General features: G+C 40.2%; 1 protein-coding gene across 7 annotated transcripts in view; it reads left to right on the top strand.

The window, feature by feature from the left end:
- The window catches only part of CPQ (carboxypeptidase Q), a 549,973-nt gene that overhangs the window by 408,227 nt on the left and 127,766 nt on the right, over positions 1-13,980 (top strand). The window contains exon 8 of one of the 7 annotated variants that reach the window (XM_045454132.1): positions 4,598-4,707. The exons of the other annotated variants lie outside the window; for them this stretch is intronic. Coding sequence (XP_045310088.1) covers positions 4,598-4,692 — 95 coding nt within the window. The 3' untranslated portion in view covers positions 4,693-4,707. Of the gene's footprint in view, positions 1-4,597; positions 4,708-13,980 lie in introns of those variants that run through there. 7 annotated transcript variants of the gene reach the window in all.

Raw genomic sequence — 13,980 nt, 5'->3', positions numbered from 1 at the left:
TAGAGGTGAAGGGGAGGCAGTCTGAGCTAGGAATAAAGAAGAGAGAAGTAGTAGAGGGGGGAATTCTCATGGGGCAGTAGGGAAATGGGTTTATCTCAGGCCAGAGAATCACATGGTGATGTAATAGAAACCAGGCAGATCAGGCATGGGAGTATGGACTTAGTCACAGTGTTTGGGGTTTGTGTCCTAGCTCTGCCATTTATTCAGTAACCTCACTTAATATCTATAATTTGGGAATAATGCTGTGGAACATATATTAAATAAAAATCAAGGGGCACTTGGGTGGCTTAGTTGGTTAAGCGTCCTATTCTTGACTTTGGCTCAGGTCACGATCTTGCTGTTGTGAGACTGAGCTCCATGTAGGGCTGTGCCCTGGGCATGGACCCTGCTTAGGATTCTCTCTTTATCCCTCCCTCTCTTCCCCTCCCCCAATTGTGCTCTCTCTCTCTCTCTCTCAAATAAGAGAATTTAAAAAATTATTTTAAGTCAAGTAGGGGTGCCTGGGTGGCCCAGTCCATTAAGCGTCTGACTCTTGATTTTGGCCCAGGTTATGATCTCATGATTCATAAGCTCAAGCCCCCTGTTGGGCTCTGTACTGACAGCGTGGAGTCTACTTGGGGTTCTCTCTCCCTCTGTCTGTCTGTCTCTCTCTCTCTCTGCCCCATCCCCTGCTCATTCACACTTTTTCTCTCTCTCAAAGTAAATAAACATTTTAAGAAATCAAGTAGATATGATAGATTAAACAGTTGCAAACTTGAGCTATTTAAAAGATGGTATTATTATTATTATTATTATTATTATTATTATTATTGATGAAAACAATATTCTGGGTAGCCTTTTGATTCTGCTGGTTTTCTTATAATGGGAAATTTGGTTGATAGAATGACACCACCATATGTGCCTGGGAAAAATAGGTAAAAAGATAAAACCTAGTGATTGCCTATTGGATAATTTCAAAACAAGTGAGAAAATTCTTTTAACATTCCTAAGTAAGTTTTAGAGGTGATTTTAAAGTTAAATTTATAATTGATTTAAATTATTATGAATTGTATGCATTCATTTCACAGAATTATTATGTGGGAAGTAAAGGTCCATTCATTCACTGAGCTGATAAAGAAACTTTATTAGAGTAATACCCAACAACACTTGTGTTAAGGAATGTTAGAGCTTTATTGTCTTTAATGATTCTTGGTGCATATAATATTCCTTATCTTCAGAGAACTTGATGGACATTTGATTTGAACTTCTTGTCAAATACATTCTTAAATTAAAGTCATTGTTTTTCAGTATGCTTAGAAGCAAAAAGTAAGATTTGCTGGTTGTCAGTTAGGAAAACTATGGAAGAAGCAGAAGTGAAAACTGCATATTCATAGCATATAGTTTCAGAGGTGATGGCATGGTCTTCAATCTGGGCAGTGTGCTCTGCCCACAGTTAATTGTTTTGAAGGTTTCAGCAAATGCACAGCACTCCTACAACTCCCCTATTCTGAGTCCAAAACTGACATCACTTAATCAATCACACATTTTTTCCAGCTGAGTCTTGATTTGGCCATTAATTCTCTGCCATCTAGGGTTCTAGAAGTCAGTTCCAGGAGGTCAGAGTTGGCACAGGCAAAATGAAAACTTACTATCCTGGAGTAAAGGTTGGCTTTACAAAGTTTCAAACAAAGAAGCCCCCTTATCACTGCTAATGGCCTGCAAGTATGTAAGTGGGTATTAGTGCACGTGATTAAAATACACAGATGCAAGCCTTACATGAAAGTACTGTCTTAGCCTTCCTTCCCACATATTGCTTTCTTCATTTATTTGGCCCTATTTATTCATTTGACTGGTGATTCTCTCTCTCTCTCTCTCTCTCTCTCTCTCTCTGTCTCTCTCTCTCTCAGATATTGGATGTTAAACAGGGGAAAGGTATATAAACCTACTTCCTGCTTTTCTCATCTAGCTGTGTGCATCAGTCAAATCCTGTTCCCTTTTATTTATTTTTTTTACTTTCTTTAGTGTTTTTATTTATTTTTGAGAGAGAGAGAAAGGAAGGAAGAGAGAGAGAGAGAGAACACGCACAATCAGAGGAGGGGCAGAGAGACAGGGAGACACAGAATCAGAAACAGGCTCCAGGCTCCGAGCTGTCAGCACAGAGCCCAACGCAGGGCTCAAACTCATGAACTGCGACATCATGACCTGAGCTGAAGTCGGTCGCTTAAGTGACTGAGCCACGCAGGCGCCCCTTAAATCCTGTTCTGTTTTAGAATCAGTGTGACCATTTGAGCTTTTTGTTTGTTTTGAGAATTAAACTGCACTCAAACTGAAAAAAACTAAGAAGGATGTGTTTCTTTCTGGGTTTTCAAAGCCACTCCCAATTTCAAGAAAGCTGCTGGAGGAATTTCTTGTCTCAATTCTGATAGAAGTTAGAAGCTAAGAAGACCTTAAAAGTGAAACACCTAATTCCTAAATTATCCTCGTCCAACCAGCAGTCCTGTTTGAGTTAAGTTGCCCTTTTCCAGAAGCACAGAGGGGAAGAGGGAAGAGGTTCTGTGATAGGAAAAGTGGGTGAGGCCAAGGTTCAACCTCAGTATCCTGCGTGTGGCTGTTCCCCTCTGTTCAACATATAATTGAGGGACAGCTGCTCTGCAACACTGGTGACACATGTCCTTTCGCTTACCTCCTTCCACTCACCATCCCAAGGATTAAGACTCTGGTGTTTTTAGTCGGAACGTGATTTCAAGGCCCAGACGGACCCGGGTTCAGGTATTAGCTATGATTTGAAGTTCTAAACCTCTCTAAATCTCAGCTTCCTTGTCCAGAAAATGAGTAGATTAAAAATAGTCCCTTAAGGGGCACCTGGGTGGCTCAGTCAGTGAAGTATCCAATTTCAACTTGAGTCATGATCTCAGAGCTCATGGGTTTGACCCCCCGTTGGGCTCTGTGCTGACAGCTCAGAGCCTGGAGCCTGCTTTGGATTTTGTATCTCCCTCTCTCTCTGTCCCTCCCCTACTCTCTCTCTCTCTCTCTCTCTCTCACATCGTAAGGGCTGAATGAATATTACCTAATTTACATACTATTATTATCACCAGTACTGCTTAGCTGACTGTTTCCTGTCCCCTCTGTAACATATTACCACAAATTTAGTGGCTTAAAACAACACAGATTTCTTCTCTTACAGTTGTGTACATTACATATCAGAAATCAGTTTTCACTGGGATAAAATTAAGGCATTAGCAGGGATGTTTCCTTCTGGGGGAGGGATCTGAGGAGAAAACCCATTTCCTTACCTTTTGTGGCTCCTATTACCTTGTCACCCTTCCTCCATCTGCAAATCGCATCAGTATAATCTCCGCCCTCCCATTACATCACCTTCTTCCCTGACTCCTATATCCTTCTTATAAGGACCTTTGTGCTTACATTAGATCCACCCAGATAATCCAGTGTAATCTCCCAATCTCAAGATTCTTAACTTCATCACATCTGCAAAGTTCCCTTTTGCCATATAGAGTTAACATTCATAGGTTCTGGAGACTAGAATGTAGACATCTTTGAGGGCTGTTTTGCAACCTGCCACATTGACTAATCAGATTACTAAACATCATTGGGATAATTTGTTTCATATTGCTATGGTGCAGAGTCGTCAGTATAAACTCTTGAGGACATGAGAGCTTGAGATATTAACCAAACAAACTGTTTAGAAAACTTAAGAGTTTTTTCTGTAATATCCACTCTCTCCTTTTCTCTCTACTTAGGAAAAAAGGAAGATGCAATTCAAATATGTAAAGTAGGAGAACAGTACGACCCTCAAATGCAGATATACCTGGGTTCATTTGTCTAATTCCACAACCTGGTAGCTGGCTGGGTTACCTTGGGGCACATTCCCCCAAAATATTCTCTGAGACAAGGATTTGAGACAGGTAGTTTATTTGAAAGGTGATTCCAAGAAGCGCTGATGGGGACTGAGGAAATGAGTCAGAAAATGGAAGGAAGCTAATAAACAGTATGTTATTGAGCAGGCTACTCCTGTAAGCCTCTGAGTGAACTCTGGGATCTGGGAGACAGTAGAACATGCCTCAGAGGTAGCCAGTTTGGAGGACGAAGCTTTCATCATTAGCCAAGGGCTGATCCAAGGGCCATCATGTCCAGGACTTCTAGCCTGCTCCACTCCCTGAGAGATTGTTTGTAGTAGGATGCCGACATCTAGTGAAGAATGCTGAGTGTCATGGGGCCACAAATGGGGCACTGACCACATCTGCTGACATGACTTCTCTGAACTTTAGTCCCTCCTCTGAAAATTGGGGACAATGCTACTGACTCTGCAAGGATTCTGTGAAAATTAGCAATCCTGCGTTAAAGTACCTAGTAGTGTGTCACACATGATAATGGCTCAACAACCGGTAACTCTTAAATAATGATAATAACAAAGGTTTCCCTTTAGCTTCTGCTTATAAAATTCATTTGCACTTGGAAAGATCCCTCAATGACTTCTGAGTCTCAGATTTTTATCTCTAAAATCAGAGAGGAAGGTAAATGTTATAGTTTACCATCCATTGCATATTCCCAGGATTAGTAATCTGATTCTGGTTTGGTTTCCCTTGTCCTTTGACACTAGAATTTCCCTCTGGCCTCTGTGTTTGTGATTGTCAACTGACCTGGACTGATTTGGTCATGGATGACCCTCAGTTTCTTCTTGGTAAATCTTGGTAGCCTCTGAAGAAGTTTTGAGGTAAGGGTTTCCTACTTAGCTGATAACTTCACTACTAGGTCACAGCGAACAGAAATCTCAGGCAAATATATAAACACATATAAAACATCTACTCAGTAAACACTTATTAACAAATAAACCCACACACAGAGTTCATGTGACCATTTCTGTAGACTTGAGTCTGTTCTAGCACTCTATAGTTTTGGTGTTCTGACCCCAAATTTGCACAGATTATTCACTGAGGCCATCGTGAAGATTCCAGGGGCAGGATCTGGACACCCTTGTGGCCAGTATCATCAGAAATCCAGGATCTTCCGGTGCTCCTCGCTGGGCATAGGACTATTGAGAGATTTAGCCAAGACCATCATCCCTGAGGCTAAAGGCCACAGGCATAATTGAATTCTTATGCCTTTGTGGAGCAAGTGTGGGGAGTGTCCCTAAAATATTTCTGCCAATCCACATATAAATAAAATGAAGAGTTTCAATTTCACTAATGAGAGCCCATTTCTAACATTCACCAAGCTACATGACAGACTATTAATTTCATCAATGAAAAAACCCATTAGTGACTTTCAGTTATGTTAATTAGCAAAGCATTGCTTATGGATTGAAATAAAGAAAAGACAAACCTGTGTAGCTAACTGGAAAGACCACCCCTATGTTGTGCTTTCTTGATTAGAATGAACCCAGCACCTGGTTATAGCCTAACCTAAGTAACAGCCACATAGGATCACACTGCACATATTGACCTATTCTTTTATTGTAGTAAAATATACATAATGTAAAACTTACCCTTTTAACCATTTTTAAGTATGCTATTCTTTAGAATTTATGTTGTTATCCATCACCACCATCCATCTCCACAACGTTTTCATCTTCCCAAACTAGGTACCCATAAAAGAATAACAATAACTCCCCATTCTATTTTCTCTGTGAAGTTGACTACTCCAGGTCCTTCATGTAAGTGGAGTCATGTAATGTTTTTCTTTTTGTGTCTGCCTTATTTTACTTGGCATAATGTCTCCAAGCTTCATGTAGCTTGTAGTATGTGTAAGAATTTCATTTCTTTTGAAGGCTGAATAATACTCCATTGTATGTATATACCACACTTTGTTTATCTATTTATCCCTCAATGGACATTTGAGTTGGTTCCACCTTTTGGCTATTATGAATAATGCTGCTATGAACATTGATGGACAAACCTATTCTGAAGTATTTTAAAGGAAAGTACAGACATAACAATCTGCTACTTTTGTTAGGAACCTAAGAAATTAAGCATATAACATGAGCAGAGTATTGGCTAATCCTTAGTTTTATTGCAGTTTAGTAAAGCACTTGTAACTTCTTCACTACCCTAGTACAACAGAAAACATTGGTTTTATGAATCTTCAAAATAAGATTTTGGAAGAAAACACTTTGAAACTCCTGATTTGGTATCATAAGACTGATTTTATATTTCATTTCCAAAATAGCTTTTAAAATATCATTCACTCTGTGGTTATTTAATTTCCTATATTGTACTTTTATTCTGCCAAAACCACATGAATTTCCACAGCTATTCGGTAATTTTGTTCGGTTTCCAGGATGCAGTTGCATAAAACCTTATATTTTGTGACCTCAACCTTTTCATCTGTGAATGATAAAACGTTCCCTCATCTTCCTCACCATTGGAACAGTGAAATAGTTTATAGATTTATATTAGCCTTCTTCTGCGAGACCATGAGGGTGGAGAGTGTCTGTCCTGAATTCTGATGATAGCCACAAATGAACTGAGTTGGTTACGTATTGGCAGGGACTGGAGGTTTAGATTTTATGCAGGAAAGATTGCTTATTTCCCCAATTTATATGCATGTGTATATGCGTTTATAAAATCAAGGATGCCAAGGATTAGGCATTGTGCTTCTTTACAGGGTACACCTGCCAGAAGGCACCTGTCCAGACTTCTGGATCTTTCCTTGGTATACTGGGAAAGAGGTGGTTTTCCTAAGTGATGAGTTCCTGGGTTCTGCCCCTATCTCTTCCAGTGATAAACTGCAAGGCCTTGGAAAAGTTGGCCTTGGACTTTTGATCATGCATTCATTAACATATTTATATTGAGCACCTGTACATCAGGCACTCTGCCTGGTGTTTAGGAGATCTTGGTGAATGAGACAAAGTTCCCTGCTCTCATGGCACTCAGATTCTAGAGCTGTTCTTGATATGATAGCCACTAGCTGCATGTGGTTATTTAAATTAAAATATAAATTAAAATTAATTAAAATTAAAAATTCAGTTCTTTAGTTTCACTAGCCACATTTTTTTTATAATTTATTGTCAAATTAGCTAACATGCAGTGTATACAAGGTGCTCTTGGCTTCGGGAGTAGATTCCCATGATTCATCACTTACATACAACACCCAGTGCTCATCCCAACAAGTGTGCACTAGCCACATTTAAATTGCTCAACAGCTCAAGTGCTACTATATTAGACAATGCAGATATAGAACATTTCCATCATTGAGGAAAGTTCTATTGGATGATGATAGGGGAAGGACAAATAATAAATAAGCAAACTATAAAATATTAGAAGGTGGCAAGTGCTATGGAAAAGAGAAAAGTAGAGAAGAGTAAGGGGAATTAGGAGTGCCAGAGGTAGTTAGAGATAGGCTGTGGTATTAAACAGGGTGGTCAGGATAAGTATTTCTGAGAAGATGAGATTTAAACAGATTTGAAAGAGGTCGGGATATTAGTTAAACGTATAACTAGGAGAGGAGCATTCTAGTGGATTGAACAGTCAGCACAACGTGCCAACTCAGGAACATGCTTGACATATTCCAGGTACTACAAGGAGACCAGTGTGGCTGGAGCTGAGGGAACGTGGGAGAGAATGTAAGATCAAGGACTAGAGAATATAGGGCTAGATATGACTTTGGCTTTGACTCTGAGTGAAATAGGGAAACCACTGCAGAGTCTTGAGCAGAATGACATGGTCTGTCATATTTTTTTAAATTTTTTTTAACGTTTATTTATTTTTGAGACAGAGAGAGACAGAGCATGAACGGGGGAGGAGCAGAGAGAGAGGGAGACACAGAATCGGAAACTGGCTCCAGGGTCTGAGCCATCAGCCCAGAGCCCGACACGGGGCTTGAACTCACAGACGGCGAGATCATGACCTCTGTGAAGTTGACCTGAGCTGAAGTTGGACGCTTAACCGACTGAGCCACCCAGGCGCCCCTGGTCTGTCATATTTGAATGGTGTCACACTGGTATTGAGAATAGTCCAAAATCTAGAGCCATGAGAAGGCTATTGGAGTATTCCAGGCAAGAGGTGATTGGAGCTTGGACCAGGGTGCACTAGCAATGGAAGTAGTGAGTAACGGTCATGTTTAGGATATATTTTGAATGTAGAGCCAATATGATTTCTTGATAGGTTACAAGAATAAAAGATCATTCCAATGAACTTTCAAGTTTTTTGGTTTAAGCAGTTGGGAGTTGGAGTTGACATAAACTGGGATGTGGAAGCCTATGATCAGAGCAGCTTTGGAAAAGAAGGAGTTCCTCTGGGGACATGTGAAATCTGAGATACCTACTAGACATCCAAGTGGAAATGTCAGGTAGGGAGTACGAAGCTAAAGAAGAGGTACAGGCTGGAGAAATCATTTGGAAATCACCAGCAACATAGCCATGCACTGGATGGATCATAAGGACTGAGCCCTGGCAATTCTAGCATTAGGAGGTTGGTGATAAGATAAAAGGAGGAATCAGCAAAGAGGTGAAAAAATAAGACATTGGGATTTAACCAGAGAGAGTGGAATCTTTGAATACAATGAAAGAAAGTATGTTGAGGAGGAGGAGGGAATGATCCCTATGTCACATGCTGCTGGAACACCAAGTAAGAGGATTGAGAACCAATTGGTAGATTTAACAAGGTGAAGTATTGGTGACCTTGACAAGAGCAGTTTTATTAGATGGTGAAAGCAAATACATGGTGCAATAGATAGTGATGACACAAATGTGTTTAAGAGAGAACAGGAGGAGAGAAATTGAGCTCTTGACTATAGACCATTCTTTAGTGGAATTTTGCCACAAAGGGAAATATTTTTTTAAGTAATCCTTTCTTGGTTATTAGGGTGCACCCTTAATATTTATGGGGGAAAAGAATAAATGGAGATGTAATTTAATATTTTCAGCATGTAAAATGTATAAATTAAGCTAAAAAAACTATTAAATAAAATGTGTTCCTTCCATTACACTGACAAATATGCTTTCATAAGGACCTGGAAAATCAAGTTCAGATATAGAATTCGGGGACTTTGGAGTTCATGTCATAACTTGGTGGCACAAGGAAAGGGACTGTGGTCTAAACCCCTTCCCTTCCCAGCTCTATCCCATACTATGAGGGGCTTTGTCTGCTTGGGTGGAGACACCTCAGCCTTCATGTCCAAGCTCTGGCCACACACCCATAAGTGGCCATCCCTTGAATATCAGTCAAGCCTAGGAGTGAGTAAATTAGCAACATGGTCCACTCTAGGGAAGACAGACCCAGTTCAGAGGACTGTGAGCACCCTGTAAGGGTCTAAGGGCCAGGTGGACAGAGAACTCTGGGGTATGAGGTATCCAGAGAATGGTCTACAATGCAGGGACCATCAGCTCTGGGTAAGCACTTCTTGTCCCAATGGACGCCTTACCCCATAGGAAACTTCATGGCTGGAGAATGACTAGAATGTGGCCTTTGAAGGCACGGAGCCAAGGGCAAGGATCCTCTCACTGGCTCTCTGATCTTGTGGGGAAATTGAGTAGAGAAAAAGATTTTTCAGATAGAGAAATAATGTGTTTATTTGCTTGTGAGAACAGTCCAGTGAAGAGGGGAAAAATTGATGATGTGGAAGAGAAAAGAATGACCAAAGCAATTCTCCCAGTAGGCAAAAGGGGAAAGGATCTAATGCACAAGTATGGAAATAGGCTTTGGGATAAGCTTGAAAAGTTCTTCTATGGTCATAGTTAGGAAGGCAGCATATGTGGATGCTGATGAAGAAGTTAGATGTGGTGGGAAGGTGTGGAAGTTCTCATCTCATTGATCAGTGCTCATTTCTAGAAGATGCCTGATTAGGAATACCTTGCCAGCATGCTATTTCAGGTCAAAGTTGACTTTCTTTTGTTAATTTAAATTTTTTTAAGTTTAATTAATTAATTTATTTTGAAAGAGAGAGCACGAGTGGGGAGAGGGACAAAGAGAGAGGGAAAGAGAGAATCCTAAGCAGGCTCTGCAGCAGCAGCACAGAGCCCAATTCAGGGCTCGAACTCACAAACTGTGAGATCATGACCTGAGCTGAAGCCAAGAGTCAGACACTTAACCAATTGAGCCACCCAGCCACCTCTGTTAATTTAATTTCTATTTAAAATCTCGCTAGCAATTCACTGTTTTTTAGTACATTAAGTACTTACATTCCATATTGCATAGCTCTTCACTTGCATAATTTCTTTTTCATGAGGAAATTGAGGCACAGATAGGCAGTATTTTGCCAAGAGACATACAATCAATAAGTGGTAGAAACAGTTCTGCTGACATTTCCTTCTGATTCATGATACACCAAAATGCTCCTCTGGCCTTTTGAATATATTTTTTGGTATAGGAATCTGGGAGTCCTAAAATAAGAATTTTGATTTTTAAAATCTTGAAGAAATTATTCCAATAAAAAAAATCAATGAAAGAAGTAAAAAGATGAATAAGAACAAAAACTTCCTTTCTTCTCATAAATTGAGGTTTTTTTGTTTTTTGCTTTTTGGTTTTTTTTTTTTAGGGGAGTGGGGGTGGGCAGAGGGAGAGGGAAAGAGAGAATATTAAGCAGACCCCATGCCAAACAGAGCCCCACACAGGGCTTGATCTCACTACTGTGAGATCATGACCTGAGCCAAAATCAAGAGTTGGACATTTAACTGACTAAGCCACCCAGGCACTTCTAAATTTTATTTTTTAAGTGTCAAAACGTGCAACTTCTTTTCAGATATTGAAACTTATAACATGTTGTGGCCTCTGTCTAATGCAATCATTTTTTGAATAGTCAAGTGATTTCAGCAATTACTTTTGTGCACCAAATCCTACCCCAATTGGAAGGAAGGCTGTGGGAGGGCACTGATGTAAAGCTACTTGTTTGTAAAATGAAGATGAAACCACTTATGTGTTACTCATAAAGATTTGATTAAGATCAACTTTAAAATACACCCTCAAGCATTTTTACCTTCATAGAATAAAAGAAGTTAAATACAGTAAATAATATAGTATTTGAAATAGTACTTTGTAACAAAAGTTCAGATCAACTTCCTGTTCACCTAGGAAGAAAGAGAAATGTGTTAGTGGGGACACTCTGCCACATTTTCTCAAGGACTTCAGCCTTTTCCTCAGTCCCTTTCTACACGTCTTCTGCCATCATCTATAGTGAATCCAACTTCCATTGCTGAATGTCATCACCATTCAACCCATCCATCAGCATACCTTGGAACTCATTATCATTGGGAACTGCTCTCCTTCAAACATCTTAAGTAGTGAAACAACCTTCACTGATGAACACTACCTTAAACTTACCAAAGTTCTTATGCCTCCTGAACCTTTTCCTCTTCTTCCTGACTTCCAGACCCTTGACCTTTTTGTAATCCCCATGGGTCCTGCCCTATCTAACCTACACTTCTAGCCATGACCCATTTCAAGCATGTTCTCAGTAGCCACCATATGCTTTCATTCTCCATGCTTTCCAGTCCCAAGCCTGGGCAGTTATCTCCGTTATCAATCCATGCTGTATAATTCTCAGAATTTTCCATTCATCCCAGGAATATTCTCTATAGCACCCTAAGTTCCCCAAGCTCCAGCCATACCTCTGTCACTTCCAGTGAAGATCTCTCCTCCCACCATATTAAGACATTAGAGGACAACATCGTGAGCTCTCATGATTTTCTTCTCCCCAGCCCTTCACAGTTTTACTCAGTCCTTCACCTTCCCTCCTGACAGAGAGTCCACAGGTTCCTCCATCTTTCTAAGTGTGAACCATCCATGTCTACCAGAACCTTGCTCTAAGATTATCTCCTCTTTTCAATGTTTCCTCCTCAGTGATTCTGCCCTTTGGCCTACAAACAAGCTACGAACAAATTAAAAAAAAAAACAAAGTTCCTTAGGCATTTTAATCCCTTCAAGTTATTATTCTTCCTGCCTTCTCTTTCTTGGTGAATCTTATAGAATATGTAACCAGTGTTTTGGGCTCCTACCTCCCCACTCACTGTAACGACCTCAGCCTACCTTTCATGGCCAACATAGCCCTTCCTGAGACCCACAATACACTTTCCCACCTCCTGACCTTTTATCTGTTTTATCCACCTGAATCACCTTTCCCCTAGCCTCTCTATGAAGCCTGCTCAAGGCAGCATTTCCCTGAAGCTGTTCTTTACCCGACTCCTATATTTTTTTCATGGTTTTACTGAGATAGAATTGACAGACAATGAATTGCCACCCAGTTTGGTAAGTTTTGGTAATCATTTACACCTGTGTAACCACCACCCACATGAAGATATAGTATTTCCATCATCCCAGTTTCCTTATTCTTCTTTCCAGTCAACTCCCAAACTCACCCCCATCTCCAGAGACATCCACTATTCTGATTTCTATCACCAGAGGTTAGTTTTGCCTCTGTGCTTGAATTTTTATGTAAATGGAATAAAACACAGGATATCATATTTCTTTAGTACTACATCCTCTCTTTGAGATTCATCAACGTTGTCTCCCTTATCAGTTCCTTCTTTTTTATTGCTGAGTATTTTCCATTATGTGAATATACCATGATTTGTTTAGTCATTTTCCTATTAAATACTCATTTAGCTTATTTTTGGGTTTTTTTTTTCATATTTATGTCTAAAGCTACTGTGTACTTTCTGATACAAGTTTTTGTGGATTTTTTTCTCTTGGGAAAATATCTAGGAGTAGAATTGCTGGGTTATAGGGTAGAGGTATGTTTAACTTTTAAAGAACTGCCAAACTATTTTCCAAAGTGGTTTTACCATTTTTTACTGTCTACATTCCCACCCAGCAGAGTATGAGAGTTCCAGTTGCTCCGCATCTATCTCTTACTTTTGTGTCCTCATTCATGCTTTTCTTTGACATGTTGCCCTACATTATTGGAGCATCTTATTTTATCTCCTCCTCCATATGAACTTCTTAAAGACTGTAGTTGTGCTTCCATCTTCTCTGCACACCCATAGTCTAGCCTTCCCTAGAGCTGGCTCTCTCTAAATCTACATAGAACAATAAAATGGAACCCAGTGAAGGAGCTTGAGCTCTGGGAATACTGTACAGACAGCCTAGTGGCCCAATGAAATCAATATGATCTGACTCTCCTGGGGTGTATTATAATATTACAGCTGAATACAGGGCTCCTGTGGCCATTTGTTACAGTCATCAGGAAAAGCTTTTTATCAGATTCATAGCAGCAAGTGATACAAATTATTGGATTTCTTTTTCAACATAAAAAATAGTTATTTGCAGCCTTTTGAAGCTGGGTAAATGAGCCCCATTGATCTTACCTGTAGAACACTGCAGGGTATTTTTGTTCTGTCTTAACTTCCAATATTCTATGACCAGAGCCTGCCCCTCCAGCCAAGCTTGTCTAATCGTTATTCCCTGGGCATACCCTGTTCAAATCCTCCTCTATGCCTTTCCCCTACAGTATGCAGAAAATTCTTACTTGGAATGTCTCCCCTTTTTCCTTCCTAGAAGCTAGAACTTCAAGGCCTGGCACAAATGCCAATATGTCTATGAAGCTTTCCCAACTGCTTCATCCTTCAGTACCTATTCTCTCCTATGAATTATTATAACCTTCCTAGAATAAAGTAATGGCCCCCATCCTAGTTTCCAGGGCTTCTAGATTAATAGGGGTACCCCAGGGCAGAAGAGAGCCCCTAAATGGCAAGTGTATCCCCAGATGTCTGTGGCCATGTTCCAAAGGGCCAGCTGCTATGCAGAGCCTCTGTTTTGACATCCCTTTCTCAAAATGAGCCACGCTACTTCTAACCACATCTACCTCCTGCCATCATCTTGAAGCAATAAGTTGCTTCAGACCATGTTTCACCACTCACCAGTCAGTTGAGAGCTTGAGTTGCATTCAAGAGCCCATGTTAAAGTATTCAGTCCTCTGGGTGTGTGGGAAAGCACTGAGAAACATGGCTCTCCCTCATGCCATCAGTACAGCCTGCTCATTTTCCATGGGAGACAAAGAAACGGTCAGCTTAAATTTGACAAATATCTTGAACAAGACAAAAAGGGGGGGACT

This window comes from Leopardus geoffroyi, chromosome C3 (genome assembly GCF_018350155.1).
Source record: "Leopardus geoffroyi isolate Oge1 chromosome C3, O.geoffroyi_Oge1_pat1.0, whole genome shotgun sequence".
Lineage (NCBI taxonomy): Eukaryota > Metazoa > Chordata > Mammalia > Carnivora > Felidae > Leopardus > Leopardus geoffroyi.
This window is presented reverse-complemented; position numbering and strand designations above follow the sequence as displayed.